Source organism: Leptonychotes weddellii, chromosome 7 (genome assembly GCF_054177405.1).
Source record: "Leptonychotes weddellii isolate Sample4059 chromosome 7, ASM5417740v2, whole genome shotgun sequence".
Taxonomy (NCBI): Eukaryota; Metazoa; Chordata; class Mammalia; order Carnivora; family Phocidae; genus Leptonychotes; species Leptonychotes weddellii.
In genome coordinates, this window is record NC_138375.1 from 73,978,736 (window position 1) to 74,002,190 (window position 23,455).

The 23,455-nt window shown below is 40.1% G+C and overlaps 1 protein-coding gene across 1 annotated transcript in view; it reads right to left on the reverse strand.

The window, feature by feature from the left end:
- Window positions 1-23,455, reverse strand: part of RHOBTB3 (Rho related BTB domain containing 3) — a 55,557-nt gene that overhangs the window by 16,808 nt on the left and 15,294 nt on the right. Inside the window, exons 4-8 of the mRNA XM_081826539.1 lie at window positions 22,539-22,693; window positions 18,488-18,599; window positions 15,653-16,018; window positions 7,204-7,316; window positions 4,172-4,292 (exon numbers count right to left, since the gene is read on the reverse strand). Coding sequence (XP_081682665.1) covers window positions 4,172-4,292; window positions 7,204-7,316; window positions 15,653-16,018; window positions 18,488-18,599; window positions 22,539-22,693 — 867 coding nt within the window. The remainder of the gene's footprint in view (window positions 1-4,171; window positions 4,293-7,203; window positions 7,317-15,652; window positions 16,019-18,487; window positions 18,600-22,538; window positions 22,694-23,455) is intronic.

A 23,455-nucleotide genomic window follows, 5' to 3' on the forward strand; every position in this document is an offset into this window, starting at 1 on the left:
CCCACTAAGCTCCCCAGCTACTGGGCCGTCCCACCAAGGCAGCACCAGATGGCACATGGGTGGGGAAGCAGTTCTCAACACTCCCAGCACCTTAGGAAACCACGAATCCACAGCTAGCCTTCAGTTCAGTCTACATCAGTTTGACGTATTGTTACTGAGCACCCACCATGTGCTAATCGCTATGTTACATATCAAACATACAAAGATGAAAAAGACGCAACTACCCTGCTTGGGAGCAGTCAAGCTTTTAGTTTGGTGGAAGACAACACAGCCAATGTGAATGATGAAGCCTTCCAAAAAGTAACTCTATGAGCCAAACCACTCTGCTCTGCTCAAGAGTCTTCACCTATACATCCCTAAAATCTCAGACCTCTCAGGAGCACATATTCTATGCTATGTCAAATATTCTAAGATATTTTATGATGAGGGGCACCTGGGTGGCACAGTCAGTTAAGCATCCAACTCTCGGTTTCAGCTCAGGTCGTGATCTGTGTCTTGAGATGGAGCCCTCCATCAGGTTCTGCGCTCAGCATGGAGTCTGCTTAAAAGACTCTCTCTCCCTCTGTCCCCCTCTCCCTCTCTCCCAAATAAATCAGTAAGTCTTTAAAAATCTTTTTAGAAATATTTACAATGATTGGATTCTTCAGCTTCTTTAAATCCAAGCAAAACATCTTCTGATTCAGAAAAGAAGAGTTCCACCTAAGCCCAGTGACTTCCTCCAAAGCCACGAATCCCTTAGGATTCACAAACAACGCCGAACATTGCCAGCTCTGAGCTCAACACTTAGAGCTATGATTTGCACAAATGCACCTCCCAGAGGAGCAGGGAGGGGAGGCTACATACTGTGAGTCATCACACACCTGCTAGCAGGCATCATCCCCTCCCTGCCCCTTTGCCAGTGGGCCACCGGCTCTCACTGGAACCGTGTCCACTGAGGGGGACAGCCAGTTTCCATGATTAAACATGCTCATTACCTTTGTACACATCAATTCACAAAGAATCCAAACAGGTAATGCAGTTGGGCTTGTAATTCTAAGGTTTTAAAATCTGAAGTAGGACTATTGAAAAAAGAAAAGGAAAAGCAGAAGCATGGCTTAAACAAACTAGACAGGCTCTCATTTGGGTTGATTGACCCCAAATACTAAATGGACAGGAGATGGGGAAGGAATTTGATAAGTAACCTTAGAATTTTTTTTTTACATTTTAAAAAAAATTTTATTGTTATGTTAATCACCATACATTACATCATTCGTTTTAGATGTAGTGTTCCATGATTCATTGTTTATGCATAACATCCAATGCTCCGTGCAGAACGTGCCCTCTTTAATACCCATCACCAGGCTAACCCATCCTCCCACCCCCTCCCCTCTAGAACCCTCAGTTTGTTTTTCAGAGTCCATCGTCTCTCACAGTAACCTTAGAATTTTAACAGAAATTTTCCATTGATAATGTAGTTACAACAGAGTTATAAGACCAGCAAAGAAAACACCCAGTACCTGAAAGTACTGTCAAACCCGTTTCAAGATTTTAATTTGATTTGGAAAATGATTATACCGCCAGTTTGGAAAATCATCATTCTGTTTCTCACCTTTTTCCAACTACTGTTTGGTATTATGAACTGTTCCATTGTGAAACCATAATGCAATACACCTCAGTATAGTCACATTTTTCAACATAGTATATAAACTATATAAATAGATAAACACTGTATCAAATATGCCAAATGAACACAATCCAGTGTTTTGTTTTGTTTTTTTAAAGATTTTATTTATTTATTTGACAGAGAGATAGAGAGAGCACAATCAGGGGAAGCGGCAGGCAGAGGGAGAAGCAGGCTCCCCGCTGAGCAGGGAGCCCGATGCGGGGCTCGATCCCAGGATCCTGGGATCAGGACCTGAGGGGGAGGCAGACCGACTGAGCCACCCAGGCGCCCCAACAATCCAGTGTTCTTATACCAACCAGCAATAAGATAAAGCTGAAGAATGAAAGAGGGGGGGAAGCATCAATTTTCTAGTGAAAAGATAAACATGTTCTTTGAAAATGTCAAGGCCTAAAGTATCTTTCCTTTGTAGAATTCAACTGCTGTTACAGTTTTAGAAACTTTTTTTTTAAAAGGAAAATGCTTAAGAGTGAAATAAAATTTGAAAGCCCAAGTTTTCTAATAACCTTAACATAAATTATCAAAGATCTTTGTTTTTATTATACACTAAAATAAAATCCTACATTTGTCATACCTTCTTCGCATTACTCTCCAAGTTTCAAAAATGAAATTTTTAGAATTTTTTTTTTGTTTTACTCTGAAAACAGGAAACTTGCCTAATTCAAGAGAGATTTAGAATATGTACCATCAAGCCTTTATATATACCCTTACATGCACCGCCCCGATCCTCATGACCACTCCACCAGGTAGAAATCAGTATCCCCATGTGACAGGCAAGAAAACAAAGGATCAGAAAGGTAAAGCACCACCACACCAGTATGGTAAATATGCACCCACACAAGATCCCAACCAGGTCTTTCCAGTCCTGGTCACTACCTCCTCAACAAGCTTAACACGAAAAATGACCTTTTAGAAGCTATCTGGTTCACCTTCTTCACTCTGGAAATAAGACTTCATAAAGCAAGACGCATTAAGTGACTGTCCTATGGATACGTGCTGGTTGGAATGCAAAGCTGAGGCTAAATAAACTAGGGTTGCAGACGAGCCTGCCTCCAGAGGAGACAACACTGCTCCCTTCTGCACCCTAGAGCTCCCTCCCCAAACTCCAGAAGCTACGCTTGCCTCTCCTCCCACACATGGCAGAGAAGCTGTTGCTAGAGCCCGCTTCCACCCATGCCTGCTTGTCTCAGCTTCCGACCTTGGGAGGCCTTGGTTTTTGAGCTGAGGAGGCTACAAAGAGCAGCAGAGCAGCTGAGCCTCAGCGAAGGCCCACAACTAGCCTGCCCACACCCAGCCTCTGCACAGCGCGGGGCACGGGCAGGTGCCTGCAAGAGTTGGCAGGTGGAATTGTGAGACAAAAGCAAGAGATTCTAAGGAGAAATAATTCTCCACATCACTCTTTATTTCTTTTCTCTTAACATATATTTTCATGTGTTTCATACTCCTTTTGAAAAACTTTTCAGTAGGTTACACTAACATGATGTTTGGGGGGAAGGCCTCCTATGCAAATTATAAGCAAATACAGTCTCTTGTTAGCTTTTTCCCCCCCAAATCATTTTTTATGTATTTCGAAGTCACTCTTACTGTCCCATTCTCAGTGTCTCATGTGCACATTTCAAACAGTGCTGACTGGAGCTTATCAGAGGGCACTTGGGAAGTTTCCAATACACTGTTTGTCTTGGCAAGTGGCCAAAGTTAAAATGAATCTTTCTGAGGAAAAATTTTAAAAAGCAAATGACTGTTAGCTGCCATACATTTCTATCATAAAATTATAATTTTTTCTTCTAGTAATAGTCTACTTGAAGTTCTACTTAATACATGTGGAAACAACTCCTAACCTTCTTGCATAATTGAAGGTACCTGACAATTCACTTGCAAGATTATGCTTTTAATCTACTGAAGTGGCAAAATTACCCAAGCGTATAATCAATAATGGGCATTAAAACAGCTTATCATTATTAAAATTAGGTAGCATTACTTTCCTACAGAGATAAAAAGCAGCTCTCAGTTGCTCTGGTGATAATTCTCAGAGTGCCGTGAGGAATAAACGTAGCAATACCTACCCAGGCCTAATGTGAGCTAGGCATGACCCTCAACGCCTGCTTAGTTCCTTTGCTCAAATAGAAAGGAAGAGAACTGGATAAATTTCAGGTAATATAATGTGAAGGGGGCTGGTTTCAGATGATTCAACAACTAGTATCTCGAAGAAATACAGGGACAAAAATATACAATGAGGTGATATTACAGATCATTCCATTCCACACTGGTTCCTAAAAACTAATGAAGCCTATGGTAAGGGGGAAAAAAAAAACTAGGAAAACATAAATTTCTTTCCTTGTTTTAACAAAATACTTCATTTCCCTAGATTTTGCTGAAATTCAGACAGTATTAATCTATATCCTGCATTGAGAATAGTCATTTCTTCACCCAAAATATTCAAAGCTGAAATAGAAAGTTAGGTAAGAAAATAAAGAAAAACGAGTACTGAACTTTGTAAAAATTGAACCCTACCTTGTATTTCGAAGACAACATCAGCAAGCATTGGTTTATTAAGGAAAAACTTGAGGGAAGTGTTATAAAACCACAGAGGTTTTCTGGCTTGATAAGTTTTGCAATTCCTTAGACAATTAATCTATAAGGGAAAACAAAAATACAAGTGGAAATGTTGTACAACATGCTCTGTTAATAAATATATAAGTTGATTAGAGAATTTGGAAAACGGTACTAAATGTCTGAAGAAATGACAATTTCCTCCTCCATGGCACCTGCGCTCCTAGCTGCCCAGGGAATTTGCCCTCAAGAATGACATGCACTCCAGAAGAGGGAGCAGCAGGGCTCTCTGTAACATTCTCAGCAGTGAGCGAACTGGCTAAGGGAAAACACAGCTCTCTGGCTGAGAAACGTGGGGTCCTGAATCCACCCACATCCCCTTTAGCTGGGAAACAGACAATGCTCAACCTCATATGAATGCCTGGTAAAATATGTTCACATAAAGAACCTGTTTGCTTGTTCCCTAACTAAAAAGGTACACACACAAAAATTTAATTTGTCATTTTAAAAAACACACATTTTCCCCCATCATATCATGTCCTACTACTTACTAGATCAACATTAAAATACCTGAAAGTAATGAACTGATTCATCTCTGTCTTAATGTACAGTCTTATAATCCTACCTACAGCTGGGGTTCCTGGAATCTATCAAAGCTTGCCTGGATCTCCGCTCCGGAGTTCCAGAGCACCAATTCCATGACTACCGTGACTTCCATGACTACTATCACTCCGTAATAGTGCCGCTGTCTGATGCAGCAGTCTCCAGCCCCCCACTACACCCCACTTACGCTTTGGTGCTTTGTTTATCCTTCCTGTTATCTTCAGACATTCCTTTGTTCCAACCTCAGAATTCAAGAGCCAGCCCCTCTTCCCTCCCCCTCCCACCATTTCCCTAGCTGAATCTCAGGACCTCTGCCTGGGTCAGAACTCAGGCCTCTGCTTGGCTCTCCAGGGAATATGGAAAGCTTCATCCCTAAGAAATAATCAAGCACACAACTGCAGCAGTAAGAATAAATGGCACCTACTCTCCACTCTGGATTAATCCACTATGGTGGGAAATTAAAATCTTTGGTAAGAGGAAAACAAAATATTATCCTTCCTCAAAAGGAGGAAGAAAACACACTCCAGAATGATTTCCATGAGCAAGGCAGAGAAACAAAACAGGATCATACAAATCCTGCTCCTATAAAGCATGTTCTCAGATCCTGTACACAACCTACCTTAATACACAGCAAAGGAACTGGTGGAGAGGATTCAGGTGAATGCCACACACAAAGCAGAGCAAGTCAAAAAGCAGCACAGAATTTGAGAATCAGCAAGGGCTTTAGAAATCATCATCTATTCCTCTTCTTACAGAAAGTCCTGAGAAGACTTGCTCAAAGCCAGAAATAATTCATGCCAACTCACAATTTGAATGTACATTTCCTGATTTCTAACTCAGGGTTATAGCTCTGTGTTGTACTCAGTGAATGAGAGAGACCTTTGCCCCAGGAAAGCACAGGAAGAAAGCACAGAACTCATCTCTCCTCCTGTACAAAGGAGGGAATTTAGTTCAATATCACGGAATTGTATAGCCCCCAGCCTCCTCCCCAATAAGAATTCATTTTTTCTCAGTACTCAAAGGAATGACTGTTTAAAATCACACTCAAGGAAAGGCTCAGGTTTAGAATGAGAGGCAACACTTCTGTCTTCACCATTCATATAAAGGTTATGAATTTGTATGTCATGAATACTACGTAGATGTATATCATGTATGAATAGATAGATCGCTCAATCATGAATCTGTCTCAACAGATCCCTTTGTCACCCATGGCTTGAATTTGAAGGTAAAAAAGATAGGAAGATAGTAGTTTGGACAGAACACTGATATACATGGTGCACACTTCCACCAGTCTATAAACAAGTAATATAGAGAGCTTTCGGAAAACAGAATGCAGGTTTATGTGCACAATTTTCTACAAAAGCATTATTTAGTTGAATTAGATTGCAAGAGAGCTAGCGCTCTGCCATCCCCTGGAAAACTGCACAGCTTCTGCATACCTGCTTCTGTGTGTGACAGAAATAAGAAAAGGCTTGCTCTTAATTCCATGTTACTTTGTTCACGTTTTTTTCTTTTCCTCAAATCTTCATTAAAAGCTTGTACAGTTTTAAAATATTAACTTAAAATGCCATTAACTTAGGTTGTAGAATTGACAAAGTCATCTGTATTAAAAAAACTTAAGGAATGATCATTTCTCTTACATTTAACATAAGTCTATATTCTGCTGAGCACTGCACATAGCTTACCTTTTTATCTACTGTAGCCAATTTGTTTAGCACATAATCTGAAATAAGAATACACTGGCTCAAGGGTATAATGTAGTTGTCTCTAAAATGAACAAATTTATTTTTAAAGCCCTTACAGACTGGACAGCCTAAGGGACTGGAGTTTGAACATGCACACATTTAGGACTGTATACAAAGTCTGTATTTTATAACCGTTGACCTGGTTTATAATTTTAAACCTATACAAGATGAGAAACAAATCCTTAACTGTCTAGCTGATCAAACATATTTCTCAGAACTCTTGAAAAACGCACACAGAGAAACTGCCTTGCTCCTGAAAACTACTTGGACTTAAATTCGGAGAAGTGAGAAAGCATCCCCTTTAACAAGCTTAACTGGAACTGGATAGATTCAACAGCCCTTCATTCTTGACATAGACTGCATATTCCTGGAGCTCTAGGGGAATGTTTCAGAGGATGGAATTCACAAACCAACATTTTAAAGACATGACTCACACATATTTTAATTCTTACATGAATTAAAATCTGAGATAGTAAGAAGTACATGTTTGCATTTAAAATATTCAAATGGCAAAAATAGACTCAAGAAAAACATATTTCTACACTGTTGACTCTTCCCATGACTCAATATTATTCATTTATCATCGTATATATGTTAAAATTCAGAGAATATCAAGGTAAACTGATTTTCAATAAAGTAATTTACCTTTCCTGGTGTTTTTAAAATGCATTTAACTTTCTCAATTACACTTGAAACATCCCCAGAATCTTTCACTTTCTTCCTGATGTCTTCTTCCAATTCTTCCCACTGAAAAGCACCTGTAAACAAATTAATATATATTAGATTTTTATGTTAAAACAGGAAGTACAAAAGTAAATCTCTCATTAGATAGCACTGCTCCTTCTTTTAGTATTTTCTTTCTTTACCAAATATATATCCTCGTAATTACACTAAAACATTTAAACAGTTCTCACATTTTTAAAAAAAGGTTGCCTTCCCCTAATGTGTTTCTCAAAACCTGAAGTCTGCCTTCCTAGACAGCTGTCACCTCTTTATAATAGATGGTCACCTAAAAATGACAGCAACAGCCAGAATATTAGTTGCCATCACAAGTAGTCCTTCCTACACTCAATTATTTACTTGCCTGGGTTAAGAAGGCAGATGTGTTTTTTTTCCAAATTACCTTAAATCATACTAATCCTGGAGGGCAGTGACTACCATCAGGTAGAAGAATGAGCAGTAGGAACAGAATGCATTCAGAAAGTCTCACGCATGGTCAGGGTCAGAGAAGGATATTCAACAGCCATCTCTACAGACCCAACCCGAAGAAGGGACGTAGATACTGTCCTGAGGAGCTATCTGACCGCTGCACTGGAGCGAGATCACTGCACCTGGTACCTCCCTCCCCTGGTCCTCACCCCACCCAACTTCCAAGCTATCTCTTCCCAGGCTCATTTCACGTCTGTCTACACTGACAGCCCCTTTCCCCGTGTCTTTTTTTTTTTTTTTTTTTTTTTAAGATTTAACTTATTTATTTGACAGAGAGAGAGAGAGACACAGCGAGATAAGAAACACAAGCAGGGGGAGTGGGGGAGGGAGAAGCAGGCCTCCCGCGGAGCAGGGAGCCCGATGTGGGGCTTGATCCCAGGACCCTGGGATCATGACCTGAGCCGAAGGCAGACGCTTAACAACTGGGCCACCCAGGCGTCCCACCTTTCCTCTGTGTCTTACAAAACTGTTTGATGGTCAGCAAAAGTTCTCCTTTCTCCAAGCACTTCTCTCGCTTGGCTTACCACAGCCTCCCATAGAGCCTACCTGCTCCTCAGTGGCCCTCTCCTCATTGAATCAATCCCGATACTCAATGCTGATACGTTTCCAAAAGTACAATTCTGATGATGATATTTGAAGAGATGACCCCTATCTATCCCATGGCTTACAGAAAGTCCTAACGCCTAAAAATATAATTAACCAAGGTGTAGTGTGGGCAGGCATAACTGGGAGACCCAGGCTCCAGTTCTACCTCTGCCATTAATTACTGGTGTGACTTGAAGCAAGTCCTCTCACCTCTGCGTAACTCAAAATCCTTTTCGATTTTTCTTTTTCTTCTGATATTCCCCTTTCGGTATCCAGAACTTTGCCAGATGCCTTCATGGACATCAGGGATGGGGAGAGCACATAATAAACATGACTGAACCAATGAGATCAGGCAATTGCAGCCAGGCTGAGCCAACCAGATCCAAAGCTACTCTGGAGAGTCAAGTGATAGCCCAGCGGCTCTCAGGCGTCATTACAGCTGAGCCCTGTAGCACTGGGCGCTCTAGAGTATCTTTAAACTTCCCCTCACCTAACCTTCATCATTGCTACAGTGTATCCTGAGGAGAGGGGGCAGGGGAGGGAGAGCCCTGATCTGGGCCATTTGCTCCCTCTGTGGTGCAAATACTCGCACCATGGCCACCTTCAAGCCACCGACACGACATGACATCACAGAGCACAGAGCTGGGAAGAGAGAAACCCAATAGGCTCTCACAAGCTTGTGCCAGCCAGCTCCAGCAACACCACTGTTTCTTCCTACCCTTGATGCTCTTTTCCTGACTTCACTGTCGGCTCCCCTCCCTTCTCAAATTCCCAAAGGTTTGCGGTCAAGGAACATCCGGGTTTGTTGTTTTCATTTTTTGGCACTAAGGATTTCTAACTTTAAAGGCACATACTCTTTTCACTATCTGATAAATTCTTTGCATTGTCTCTCCAGAAAATTTCCCATACACACACAGACATTACGGTCTACATTAAAATGTCATAAGTAAAAGAACCACTGAGAAACCAACAGAACCCAGATCAAAAGAATTTTTGCCAGTGATTCCCAACTATAGCTGTGCATTACATTTACCTGTAGATCTTTCATAAAATACCATCAAGGAGGTATCAGTCCCAGACCAATTAAATTAGGATTTCTGGGGCTGGAGCCCAGACATCATTTTAAAAGCCTTCCAGGGGATTTTAAGGTGCACTGAGTGCTGATCATCACTGCTCTTCCTGCAGACATTTCACCCATGATCCAAACCCAGGATCAGTGGTATGCAGCCAACAGGTATTTTTTCATTGTCTACACTCACACATGTTAAAGGAGAACAGATATTAGCTCTTAAAAATAAATTGTATTAATTAACGAATACCTAAACAATATCTCCATTCAGAATATTATCTGAGAGAAAGCAAGAATTAAGTTGAAATACATGGGATTAACAGCAGGTAAATGCCTACAGGCCACTCATTTGTCTCAGAATAGACACAAAAGGATCCAATAACTAAAGATGAAAGACCAGTTCACAGAGCACTCTAAGGATTGGGCTGTTCTTATAATTAGAAATGCTAACCAAGTCATCTTTGACAGGTTTTGTTCCAAATAAAATAATAATCCTTATGCTGGGATTTTCTTTTCCTTTTTTTAATTGTGGTAAAAACATTTAGCATGTGGGGTGCCTGGGTGGCTCAGTCAACTAAGTGTCCAACTCTTGCTTTCGGCTAAGGTCATGATCTCGGGGACTTGGGATCGAGCCCCTGTCAGGCTCTGCGCTCAGCAGGGAGTCTGCTTGAGGATTCTCTCTCTCTCTCCCTCTAAAATAAATCTTAAAAAAAAAAAAAAAAAGAACATCTAACACGTGATCTATCTTTTTGACAGAATTTTAGGTGTACGTTACAGTGTTGTTAACAATAGCCATGATATTGTACAGCAGATCTCTAGAACTTACTCATCTTGCATAACTGACTGGGATTTTCTATTTAGTTAACTTCTCAGAGCGCTGATTGAATTGACTGAGGTTCTTAGGGAGCATGTTATACTCATGCATACAAGCTGAACTTTTAGGTAGTGCAGAAAAGAGCATACCACAGAATAATCCAAGAGCTGGAAGATACCAGGCAAGCTGAAGATGAAAGCTCCTTTCCACATGTTCATTTACTCTGGAGGCATTTCAATAAGGGATGTGAAATTCTAAGGGCCATCTGTGGTATGAAAAGCTCAAAGCAAAATTTTTGAGGCTCTGACATACATTTCAATTCCTAACCATCTGAAATTGTGTGCATCAGGAATTTGCAAGCATAAAGACTATCAAGTATTGTAAGAATGTCACAACTATATGCCAATAAAGGATGACTCAATGAAGACCCACAAACTGCTGGCCTCGCTTCTTCTCTTTGAGTAATAGTCTTTCAGTACTTATACAGTATACAGTGTTAGCTATTACCCAGTAGAAAATTAACATACACAAAACACATACTTTTACTGTGTCTATTTATTTAGGAATTTTCATAGCAGAATACACTGAAACCTTATGTTAACCAGACCATTAAACAGACCCTTCCTAAATATAGGACCCAAACATCCCTGGTGACACATATATACAAAATTTCAAATTCCTAAAGATTAAAAAGAAGCATGTTATTTAGAGGAAATTAAGATATTCTTTGTAATTTGGTTTAAAAAAAAAAAAAGCAGGAGATAGACTGAAGTTGGTTTTTCAGTCCGTGTTTACTCAGAGCAAATATTCCTGAGCATGCTGTGTCGTGGAGTTCTATCTCTGTGTTACTGACCCAACAGACACGAGTACAAACAGCTCCTGTCTTCACTGCCCCCCTAACATAACCTGTGGGTAAGCCAGGGCTTCTGTGAAGAAACCACTGCGTAACTGAGTCTTAAAACCTATGCTCAGTTCAAAAGTTTTAAAATGCTCAACAACAGCAGGAAGAAAAAAAGCAAAACAAAAATCCCTTAAGACTGTCGTCTTTATTGAAGTCTCTAAAAATATATATGTATACATATATATTTAAAACTTTAATTTGATGAAAAATATTTTCTTTTTTTATTTATTGAGAGAGAGAGAGCATGAGCAAGGGTGAGAGGTAGAGAGAGAGGAAGAAGCAGACTCCCTGCTGAGCAGGGAGCCCAACATGGGGCTCCATCCCAGGACCCCAGACCATGACCTGAACCAAACGCAGATGCTTAACCGAGTGAGACATCCAGACACCCGTGATAAAAAACTATTTTCTAAATAAATGGTAATCTATGCACAAAGACTAGAGGATAAAACAAAACATCAATAAGTGTTTCGACATTTGAGAGAAGGAATTGGATTGATTTTTCTTCTCTTAACAAATTTTCTCCATTTTTTCACAATTGTCTTTACCGTACAAGTACAGCTTTAATATCTTTTTAAACATAATTTGAACACAACGTGGGGCGCCTGGGTAGCTCAGTCATTAAGCATCTGCCTCCGGCTCAGGTCATGATCCCAGGGTCCTGGGACTGAGCCCTGCATTGGTCTCCCTGTTCCATGGGAAGCCTGCTTCTCCCTCTCCCACTCCCCCTGCTTGTGTTCCCTCTCTCCTTGTGTCTGTCTATCAAATAAATAAATAGAAACCTTAAAAAAAAAAAGAATAACTAAACACAATGTAACTTTTGTTTGAGTCTGAGGTTATACTCTATAGATACAGAATAAGTAATAGGTACCTGCTAAAGCATTTATTTTTCCTTTTCCTCAAAGCATCGGGATCTCCCTGCAGCCCCAGGTCAATGGCCTGTGGCCCAGCTCTTACCTGACACCACCTCTTCTCTGGGTCTTGACATACAAGGAGAGAATGAACAGAGCAGAAATGCAACAGCTCAGTGTCAGGTTAGGAAGTCTGTGCTCTGAACTGGTCAAGGGCTTGTAGCAAGCTCTCCATGCTATGGTGTTCCTCTGCCTCTAACTGCTCTTCCTGGGCTCACTTAGTTTCCACCCGGCCACAAAGCAGCCACGTGCCCCACCCTCGGGCAGCGGCTACCACAGGGCAGCGACAGCTCCAGCTCCAGCTCCAAAGAGCTCACATCAGTCAGACTTGCAGCTGACCCCATTTTGACTCTGTGCCCTGAGACTGATAGGCCAGGGCCCTCCCCTGGGCCTCTGGACTGAATGCCAGGCTCTTATCGCCCCCGTCTGTGGCCGGTACGTGGTTCTTCCCAGAGCAGGTGATGCGTGTAGTCTAGAGCACCAGTATTACCTGGGAGACTGCATGAAATGCAGAATCTCATGCCTCACCCCCCCCCCCCCACCGGGGGCCTACTGAATCAGAATCTGCACATGAGGGGCACCTGGGTGGCTCAGTCAGTTAAGCGTCTGCCTTCGGCTCAGGTCATGACCCTAGGGGCCTGGGATGGAGCCTGGCATTGGGTTCCCTGCTCAGCGGGGAGCCTGCTTCTCCCCCTGCCCCTCCCCCTGCTCATGCTCCTTCTCCCTCCCTCTCTCTCAAATAAATAAATAAAATTAAAAAAAAGAAAATCTGCACATGAACAAGATCCCCAGTTGACTCGCATGCACATTAAGTTTGAAAAGCCCTGGTCCAAATGATGGACAAGCTGTAGCACCAACCACCTGTTGTCAGAATAATGGCCTTCCTGAGGTTGATCTCCAGAGTAATGGAGCTTCCTTATTAAACTCCTATTTTGCCTGCTCTATTCCATCCCCCTACTATCACCAGAGATAAGCATGCCAAAGCCCAGTCTGATCATACTTAACATTCCAGAACAGCTTCGATGAACAGCTTCCATCTGGCCTGTCAGCCTCATCTCCTGCAACCTTCACCTCCCACTCTGTGCTCCAGCTGGAGGAAAACAGCGCTTTCTATAGATACATTTTCCTTAATGTATGTTTCCCAATAAATTAACTTCTTTCAAATAGCATTAGAGTTAACACATAAGGGGACTGAGGAAAACTTTTTTTCTTTCCCCTTTGCTTTTATCTGCATGTATTAATTTTGCAATTTAAAAAAATCATTCCCTACAAGAAAGACAAGTAGGTTCTGTCACTGGAGACACAACTAGCTCTTTTATTGCTACCTTATTAAAGAGGATGTAACTGACTTCAAAGCGCTCATGTGCCTTCGAAAGTATTCAATAGATATTGTAGTAAACTTGCTGAACAACTCAATTTCAACAGTAACATCTCTGAAAAGAAAAGCCAAACACTTCCTTCACAATTCTCTAAACATCACTAAAGACTTTTTTCCATTTAACATGTAAACATTTTTGTTTTTCAGAATTAGCCTTAAATTCTAAACTGTGAGACTCAAAGTTTAAACATGAAAATCTATTAGTAAATGAAGTGTTTAACTAGTCTGCTTTATTCATATGATGATTCACAGCTACTAGAGTCTACTCATTAATTCAACTGACATAAAACCTGCCATGTTGAAGGCGCTGTGTTGGTGTGCTCTGTAGGAGTGGTTATTTATGCCTTTTCCAAGCCAATATTCACTGAATAATGGGTTTAAGACCCACCACTACCATTCTACTCCTATGTAGGTATATGTATGTACATATATAGAGATTTTTTGAAGTTTTTTTAAAAGTAATTTCTACGCCCAAAGTGGGGCTTGAATTCATGACCCTGAGATCAAGAGGCACATGCTCTACTGACTGAGCCAGCCAGGTGCCCCCATATATAGACATTTTAATCCACTTAAATCTTCATACTGCAACTGCACTTTTCAAAACCATTAATTTTTATTTTAACTTATAGTAAAATTATATAACCACAGCCCAAATGAAAAAAGTAAAATCTTATATTAACATCAATTATTTCAACTGAAGAGTATCCAAAAGTTTCTTACAAATATGAAACAGCACTTTATTTGCAAACCTTTATAAACTTATCTGTCCCCCATTTTGAAGTCTAAAAACAGCCACATTCCAGAGGAGTGACCTTAACTTAATATTTCATCAGAACATGATTCCAGGTGAAAAATTAAAGAAGAGAGAAGTTCTCAGAAAATTTTTACTTAGATGCTTACTTTAAAAATCATTTTACATCAATTCTTTTCCATTCTTATATGGGACACTTAGATTTGACACCCTCAATGCATTAGCTAAAAGGACTCAGATAAAACTTCTATTTTTTAAAATATAGTAGCTACAATCACTTAAAAGGACAAGAAGAAAAATAATTGATAAGCTCTATCTTTTTTAAAAAAGACTTTATTTGAGAGAGTGAGCGAGAGAGAGAGAGCACGCAAGCAGGGGCAGAGGGAGAGGGAGAAGCAGGCTTCTCGCTGAGCAAGGAGCCCGATGCGGGGTTCGATCACAGAACTCTGGGATCATGACCTGAGCCGAAGGCAGATGCTTAACCAACTGAATCACCCAGGCACCCGATAAGCTCTATCTTAAAAAGATAAGTGCACGGTAAGAAAAAAAAGTAAAATCTAAAATAGTCAAAGTCAGGGTACCTGGCTGACTCAGTTAGTTGAGTGTGTGACTCTTGATCTTGGGGTTGTGGGTTCAAGCCCCACACTGAGTGTAGAGATTACTTAAAAATAAAATCTTAAAAAAATTAAACAGTCAAAATTAATTAAATCAGTCTTAAAAAAATTAATTAAACAGATCTCAGTCTAAACTAACTTCAGATACTCTTTCCAGTTCCTAAACTGAATGCAAGGACCCTGCCAATTTCTCTCAAATCCCTCCAAAATCTAAGAGTAAAACAGAAAAGTGAATAAATGGCCATCTTTTAAGATGCAGATACTGGGGCACCTAGGTGGCTCAGTCGGATAAGCATCTGATTCTTGGTTTCAGCTCAGGTCATGATCTCTGGGTCATGATCTCAGAGTCCTGAGACGGAGCCCCACATTGGGCTCCCTGCTCATCTGGCAGTCAGCTTCCTCTCTCCCTCTGCCCCTCCCTCCACTCACGCTCTCTCTAGCACGTGCTCATGCTCTCTCTCACTCTCTTTCTCTCAAATAAATAAATCTTTTAAAAAAAGATGCAGATACTTATTTTCATTCACACTTTGAAAATTTTGTTTCTTTAGAGTTAGACTGGACAAAGTCTCGTATTTTCACATTTTGGATATTTTTGTTTAAATAAAATACTAATATCTGCTCAGTAGGAAAAGAAATTATTATTTTCACAAGTAGATTTAAAACCAAGGCAAGTAAACTTATAAGGAAAATGGAAAGCTTGGACCAATTCCTATATATAAAGTAAAGACTATTTCATGTATAATCCTTACCTCGGGTGGTAGAAAGAAAATAAATGTGAAACTAGACAATACACCTGAGGACCACAGGCGTAGTTCCTTTCAAAAGCTTAATTAAGAGAATGTACCAGAACCATTTAACAAGATACCTGAATAAATGAAGCGCAGAATGTCCGGCAAACAAGAGCAGAAGAGGGCGTCTTTGACGACGACGCGTAAGGGCGGGTTGCCGGGAGAATCCTGGCGAGCACCGGGAAATGCAGTGTCTCTGCTAATAGTGAAGAGGTCTTGGGTAGTTCGAATGATACTGGAATCCTGAATGTCAGCGGGACTCTTCACATTGAAAAGTAGCATGAAAACGTGGCTTACGGCACACAGGACAATCTTGTGGGCCTCGGCAACTTCCTTCAAATCTGGGTTGTAAAATACCACATCCACACACTGGCAGCAGAACAACAAATTATTCAAATCAGAGTTATAATGCGATGCTTCAGCCTTTAAGACAGGCATTTTTTCTGTTTCAAAGAAGAAAATAAAAGTGACAAATTTTTCTTTAGGTCTATAGACCCAATCATTTCCGGTTTCTTTTAAACACAACAAAAGAATATTTTCTTAATGTTATTAAGTTGAGCCACATGAAATTGCCAACATTTGGCCATTTGTGACCCTACGAAAACAGCAATTTTGTGTAACTTAATCTAATTATAAACACACATAAATTAATTATCCTGAGATAACAGTCACAGAAATACATAGTATTTTTTAAGTGCAAATGAAAATTGTACTAATGCCATTAACAGCAATAAAATAGTACTTCTCACTATTTGTGTGTCCCCAAATAAAATATCTCTCCAAATACTACATTTCAGTATGTTGGTGGTTATCATTCCTTACTTTCACCTGATAAAAAATGCAAACAAATTACTGAACAAGTTCTGAAGAACCTAACCTCACATTTGAAGTCATTTTCCTCCTGGGTTTGGAAATGGAGGGGGGGGGGAAATTGTTAAAATTAAATTGTTAAAACTGTAACCCCTCAAAGCCAGGGCTCAGAGTCTTGGGACTCCATTGTTTGAAACCATCTTGATCATTTTATTTTGATCCTAAAATTAATATTTTTTTTCCTCCTAGTAAAACAAGAACCAGCCTTTCCTCCTCGGCGCACGTCAGGTAGAGTGTTGGTTAGAGTCCTTAATTTCCAAAAAAAAGGATGTAACCTTCAATTTCCTAGTTTGATCACTAACAAAGGTAAATTAGTCCTCAGTCGATTCAGAATATCCCCACAGAGGATCACACTCTAGGCCCTCATCATAGACCCTAGCTGTAAAATATCTGCTGGCTAGATTCATCCCAAGCTGAGCCAAGGAAAGTTATCTGTAAAGGGTTGCTTGAAAGATACACAATCCTCTAAATCAGTAGAATTCAAACTTCTTTAGGAATGAAATTTCTTTATTCTAAAGCAAAACTCCAGTCTCTAAAACCGATAAAAACAAGGAACTTTGGTGGCTAGGCTTTTCCTGAACTACACCCCACTCATCCTTCCCTCCACTGCCTAAGGCACCTCACAGACCCTGAATGGTTTACGGACAATGTGAAAGCCTCATGTCCCGGAGCCCAGGATCTATCCTTAGAACAAATGAGCACCAGAACCAATGTTCAGTGTGACACCTCACAGAGGGGCACAAAGTTCCACCTGTGAGAACGGAGACTGCATTTGCCGACCGGACCCTTTGGAAAGCCCTGTCCGCTAGGTCACCGAGCACCCCAGGCGGAGACCCACGTGAGAAATTTCTCCTTCTGCTAAATCCATGAACGGCTTTGCTTTCTCAGAGGAATTGTGGTGTTTTCTCTTCTTGAATTAATAAGAACCAAGAAATCATCTATCTCAACTGTTTATTTGGCTATTCCCCACCCATCTTCTCATCCAGAAAGCATTTAAAGCAGCAGGTTTGCTCCATAACAGACCACGTCACCCCTCTTACTTTGCACACCAGGAAGTTCAAAGCCAAACTGTGTATCACTTAGGATCTATCTGCATTTAAAAACAAAAACAAAAAAACCTGGAATTGACTTCCCATACTAATTTATGTTTTCCGGATTTTTAATGTATATTGATTTATTTAACAACTACTTATCAAGTACCTACATTTTAAAACAACTTCCATAACAAATTGGTCTGCATAGTGTACTACTACTCTACTTCTATGATATAATTATTCAAAATTTTTGATAAAAGTTAACTTTGATAAAAATTGTATTTATGTATCTTTAACTTTATTTTCCTCTAACCTTGTGTTATGAACATTTTCAAACATTTGAAAAAGTTGAAAGAATGATACAATAAGCACACACATATCCTTCACCTGCATTCTGCAATTAACATTTTGTCATGTTTGCCTTATCTCTAGCAAGATACACACTTACACACACACTCACACTGCTGAACCACTTAAAAGTAACTTGGAATCATCAAGATACTTCAGGTCTAAATAATGTCATATTCATTTCCAAAAAATAAGGACATTCTTCCATTAATCACAGAACCATTACCATACATACAAAAATTAACAATCCCTTCATGTCATCTAATTTCCAGTCCATATTAAAATTTTACCCAACTGCCCTAAGTCTTTGAGATGTTTTTATTGAACTGGTATCCAATCAAGGTTCATGTATTGCACTTGGTTGTATTTCTCTTAGACTTTAATCTAGGATAGCTCTTCACCACACACACTATTTTTTAAAGAAGCTACAGACTCAAGTTTAAGACAGTATTCCTCAAAATGGGTCCAAATACCACCTGCTTCAGAATCACCTGGAAACTTATTTTAAAAGCAGATGCCACACCCCACCCCAGATTTACTGAAAAAGAATGCCAGGTGAGTCCTCAACATACTCAAATTTGGGAACAATTGCTCCACGACTTATGAAGTGATCTATAATAAATATCAATTGAATGTCTAAACATTGGTTAATAAATGCACCTGGTTGTTCAAGCTGAGGTGGTCTAATCCCATGAAATGAGTTGCTCATTTTCCTTTTCTTCATTTTTTCACTTGTCTTCTGATTTAAGGCTTGAATCATAAAATACTCCAACTAAAACATGAATCAAATTTTGATTAAAGCTTCAACAAAATTATGTATCTGACATGATTATTGGTACCCCAAATCACATTTGCCAAATGTTTTTAATGCCATTACCATCTCCATGTAAGCTTTAGCAAACACTTTAAACAATTTTTTATTTAAAAAAAATGTATCAAGGGCGCCTGGGTGGCTCAGTTGGTTAGGCGACTGCCTTCGGCTCAGGTCATGATCCTGGAGTCCCGGGATCAAGTCCCGCATCGGGCTCCCTGCTCGGCAGGGAGCCTGCTTCTGCCTCTGACCCTCCCCCCTCTCATGTGCTCTCTGTCTCAAATAAATAAATAAAATCTTTAAAAAAAAAAAAATGTATCAAAAAAAAATGTATCAAGTAGAACAGACTGTGCCTTGTCTAAGCATAAATAAACTACCCATTCAAGAAGGAACTGTTTATTCTCTTGAATAATAGCCCAGCAGGACGACTGTGTGACTGTCAATAACCATCTCGTGGGCAACCACAGCAGTTAATACTAGAGAAACTCAAGGCAGGACAGATCTGGCTCTATGTCACAGATGCTCATATCAACTAGGGATATTTACACGTGCTCTATTTTTTGCTTGAATAAATTACATTGAAATACATCCTTTATGTTATAAATTAAAAATCTTGGGGTGCCTGGCTGGCTCAGTCAGTAGAGCACAGCAGCTCTTGATCTTGGGGTTGTAAGTTTGAGCCCCATGTTAGGTGTAAAGATTACTTTAAAAGCTGAGGGGCACCTGGGTGGCTCAGTGGGTTAAGCATCTGCTTTTGACTCAGGTCATGATCTCAGGTTCCTGGGATAGAGTCCTGCATCGGGCTCCCTGCTCAGCGGGGGGAGCCTGCTTCTCCCTCTCCTTGCCCACCCCCCATGCTCTCTTTTGCTATCTCTCTCTCTCTCTCAAGTAAATAAATAAAATCTTTTAAAAAAATAAAAATAAAATAAAATAAAAAAAATCCTTGCACGGCACCAGACCTATGCCTTACACTGTGAGGCTTGGGGCAAAAGAACAAATAGACCTTGTACCACATACACAAATATTTAAAGATTTTTATTTATTTATTTGTCAGAGAGAGAGAGAGAGAGCACAAGCAGGGGGAGCAGCAGAGGGAGATGGAGAAGCAGACTCCCTGCTGAGCGGGGAGCCCGATGTGGGACTCGATCCCAGGACCCTGGGATCATGACCTGAGCCGAAGGCAGACGCTTAACGACTGAGCCACCCAGGCATCCCCCACATACACAAATATTTAAACTAAGTAAATCAAGAAAACAAACTATTATGTAAAAGATATTCTATCCTCTTGCTTTGACAGCCAGGTTTGGATTTAAATTCTCAGACTTCTCAGAGTTTCGTGTAGCACAGGGAGAACTGGCCCCTAACTCCTGGGCCCCAAAACTGCCCCTTCTCTTCTCATGCCCTGCTCCATCCCATGCCTCAAGGAACTTTATGCGTATAAGTAGACATCCATGCCTACGTATCCAAACTCTACTCTCCCCTCCCCCATTCCTCATATGTAGTCATCCTTTGGCCACCTTTCAGACCTAGGGACACACACACTAGTAATGCAATCCACCTTCAGGAGGACTGACGCAGGAAAAAGGCCTGCACAAGCCTGAGAAACAGACTGAGTGCCACTGGTCAGAGAATTCTGGGGTCCTGGGTTTTGGAACATGGTTGGAGCACTGTACAATAGAACCCTCTGTTCTGTGTTGATGGAAATGCTCTATAATATCTGTGCTATTGAATAGAGTAGCCACAGGTCACATGTAGCTATTAAGCATCTGAGATGTGGGTAGTGCATCTGAGGAACTGAATTTTCTTTAGTTAATTTAAACACAAATAGCCCCCTGTGGCTAGTGGCTACCATAATGGATGGTGCACGTCTAGAAGGGCTTCTAGCTCCAGGTGGGCACACCCCCTTGGCTCCATCAACTTGTGCCATGGGGGTGCAACTGGAGGAGGGCCAGATGGGGCTCTCTAAAGCTACAGGGCACACACCCCTCTTGCCCAGGTCTTCATCCCTGACCCTTAAACACAAGATTTTAAATGCTCCTTTCACTCTGACATTATCATCTCCATCTATATTCCTGCAAATGCCACTATTTCTTACACTCACAACCGAAGCTGTACTTTACTATTCAATAATCTCAAAAGGGATCATTCTGATCTTATTTCCATATTCTTACCAAGCCTTAAGGAAAAAAAAAAACTGCCCTTTCTTCCAACCTTGACCACATCTTCAATCCTTATCACGCGTCCAACCCTAACTGCAACACCAGGTGTTAGGAACAAAGAGAAACAAGGAGGAGGAAGCAGAAGCGAGCAGATAAAAGTGGGAGTTGGCAGGTCGGAAGAGTGACCCTGAGATTTCAGGTTCAGGAAGTGGAGCAGGGAACAAGGAGAGCTCCATACCCCAAGAGAATCAGTCCCCTCCTCTCCAACAAATGAAACCGAACTATCATTTTTCCCCAGTTTCCTAAATATTTCAGGGAAATGCAAGATTCTTAGACTAAATTAAGATTTTTTTTTAATTCACTACAATATAGTATCTTTGACAGGAAAATTAGATTTCAGTCCTCTCTACCTTCCTACCCTTTCTACTTTTTATTTATCACTGTAAAAAAAAAAAAAGACAAAAGTTTCTCACAGTCATTAGGATATCAATCTTGTGAGTATATCTTTCTTAATGCTATATTTTTATTAATGTTTCTTCACATTAGTGGGCTAAATAATAGCCACTTATACATGATGGAAATCAGACCCATTTATATTTGGTGCTTATTTTATCTTTGGTTCTTATTTGGAATTTGGTAACTGTCCAGAACAAATGAAATTTTCTACAGTCATCTGTGGAGACCTCAACATTTTGACATGAATCTACATAATGAATATACTGGTATATTAGAAAGAGTACTTGACAAAGAGCCAAGGAACTAATGGAGAAGTTCAAAGTGCCCCTGCTTAATGCAGGGTTTACTTTTGTTTAAACCTCTTATCCATGTTTACCAAATTTGTCTGTTGAGTGGAGTCACTTCTTAGAGGGTTGAAACGATAGTTCCAAAGTCAGTTCATACTTACATGATACAACCCCATGGTGTTCTCCAAGCACCATGCAGTCTTAACAGTGTAGGGTAGGTGCTATGTGCCAAGATGGGTCTCAAAATGCCTATAGGGCCCAATAAATGCCATAGCTACAGAGCGAGCAAATCCCAAATGTTTTTTTTTTAAGATTTATTTATTTGAGAGACAGAGAGAGCATGTGCATGCAAGCAGGGAAAGGGGCAGAGGGAGAAGGAGAGGACAGAAGCAGACTCCTCAGCGGGCGTGGACTCTGAGGGCTTGATCTCATGACCCTGAGATCATAACCCAAGCAGAAATCAATAGTCTGATACTTAACCGACTGCACCATCCAGGCGCCCCAACAAGCTATTTGTATAAGCAGTTTCTATGGATATTTTTGAGCTGAATCATTTAGGAGTATACAAAATCTTGCCGAAGCACACATAGGGAAAGAAAAATCTTTCTTTTCAAGTAGTAGATAGGAATGAAGGAGAACTTTCAGGGCCCAATCGTTCAGGATGCAAGGCTCATTGAACAATATAAAGATTACGAATAAAACTGACATCACAGGTTTGTGTAAGTAAATACGCTTTTGGAATGTACAATAAAAAACAACAGTGTCACCAAATGGAAAATTCCAAAATATCCCATTAGACAATAGAAAATGCTTCATTTGAAGAGAAAAATAAAATTATAATTTTACTCTGACAAAACCTGACTCTACTCTCAGTTTGTTTCTCAAAGTTAAAACCAATCATGCTTTTAAAACTAAAGTTCTAACTGAGGTTCTAGAAAATAGCTACAGAGCGAACCTGACAAATGACTTGACTTTATGTAACAGGGATTACCACTTACCACTCCTCCAAAATATTTTCCTATGTAGAAGTCATCAAGGCTGTGTAGTTCAAGATAGGTAGCTCCCAGTTCTTTAGCGAGTTGGATCCCTTCGGTTGTACTGACACAGCTCCCTCTGTCTGAGGTACACAGCGGGCATGTACAAGGTAATTCTTCTGAGAAAAGAAATATGAGTAACAAAGAGCCTTGAAATTAAACAGGAAAAGAAATTTACACAGGCAACCTGAACACTGAACAACAAATTAACAGCTTATACCAGAATCATAGTTCAGGGGCAGGTGGTACGTCCATGATCCACCAGGCTTTGAATAAAAAGCATCAGTGTTATAGAAAGGTCCCTAAAGTAAACAAGCTTTGTGTGCAATTAGAATAAACAGTATTTTAGAAAACAGAAAAACTTTAAAATAAGTGAATATATATCACCAAGGCTTTTATAGTAATTAAAGCAATCAGCTATAATGGAGGACATGTTTCCCTTTATATAACCCTGACATCCTGAGTATCAATACAAATTAACAACTTAATTGCCCATAGAAACCATGGAAAACAGTGGGTTGGGTTAGCTCTTTTTTCTTTCTTTTTTTTTTTTTTTTTTGGTAATAAACTTGAAATATATTCACCGAGTTGACTAGATCTGAATCCTCAAGGCTGCAAAATTTTGTAGATTTCACATAAAGTACATTCTTATTAATCCAAACATTTCAATTATTAGACTCTAAAGTATTCAACTACAGAAACCAAATTCAATCACTTATCTTTCTCTTCAAGATTAAAAAATTTTTTATAAAGGAATAAAAAGTATTTTCAAAATGTGAACTATCATAAGTGTCATGGTTGTACCACGTACAGATGTATGGCTGGGTAGGTGGTAGATCCACATATCTATTAGGACACTCCTTAATAAAGCTAAAAATGTC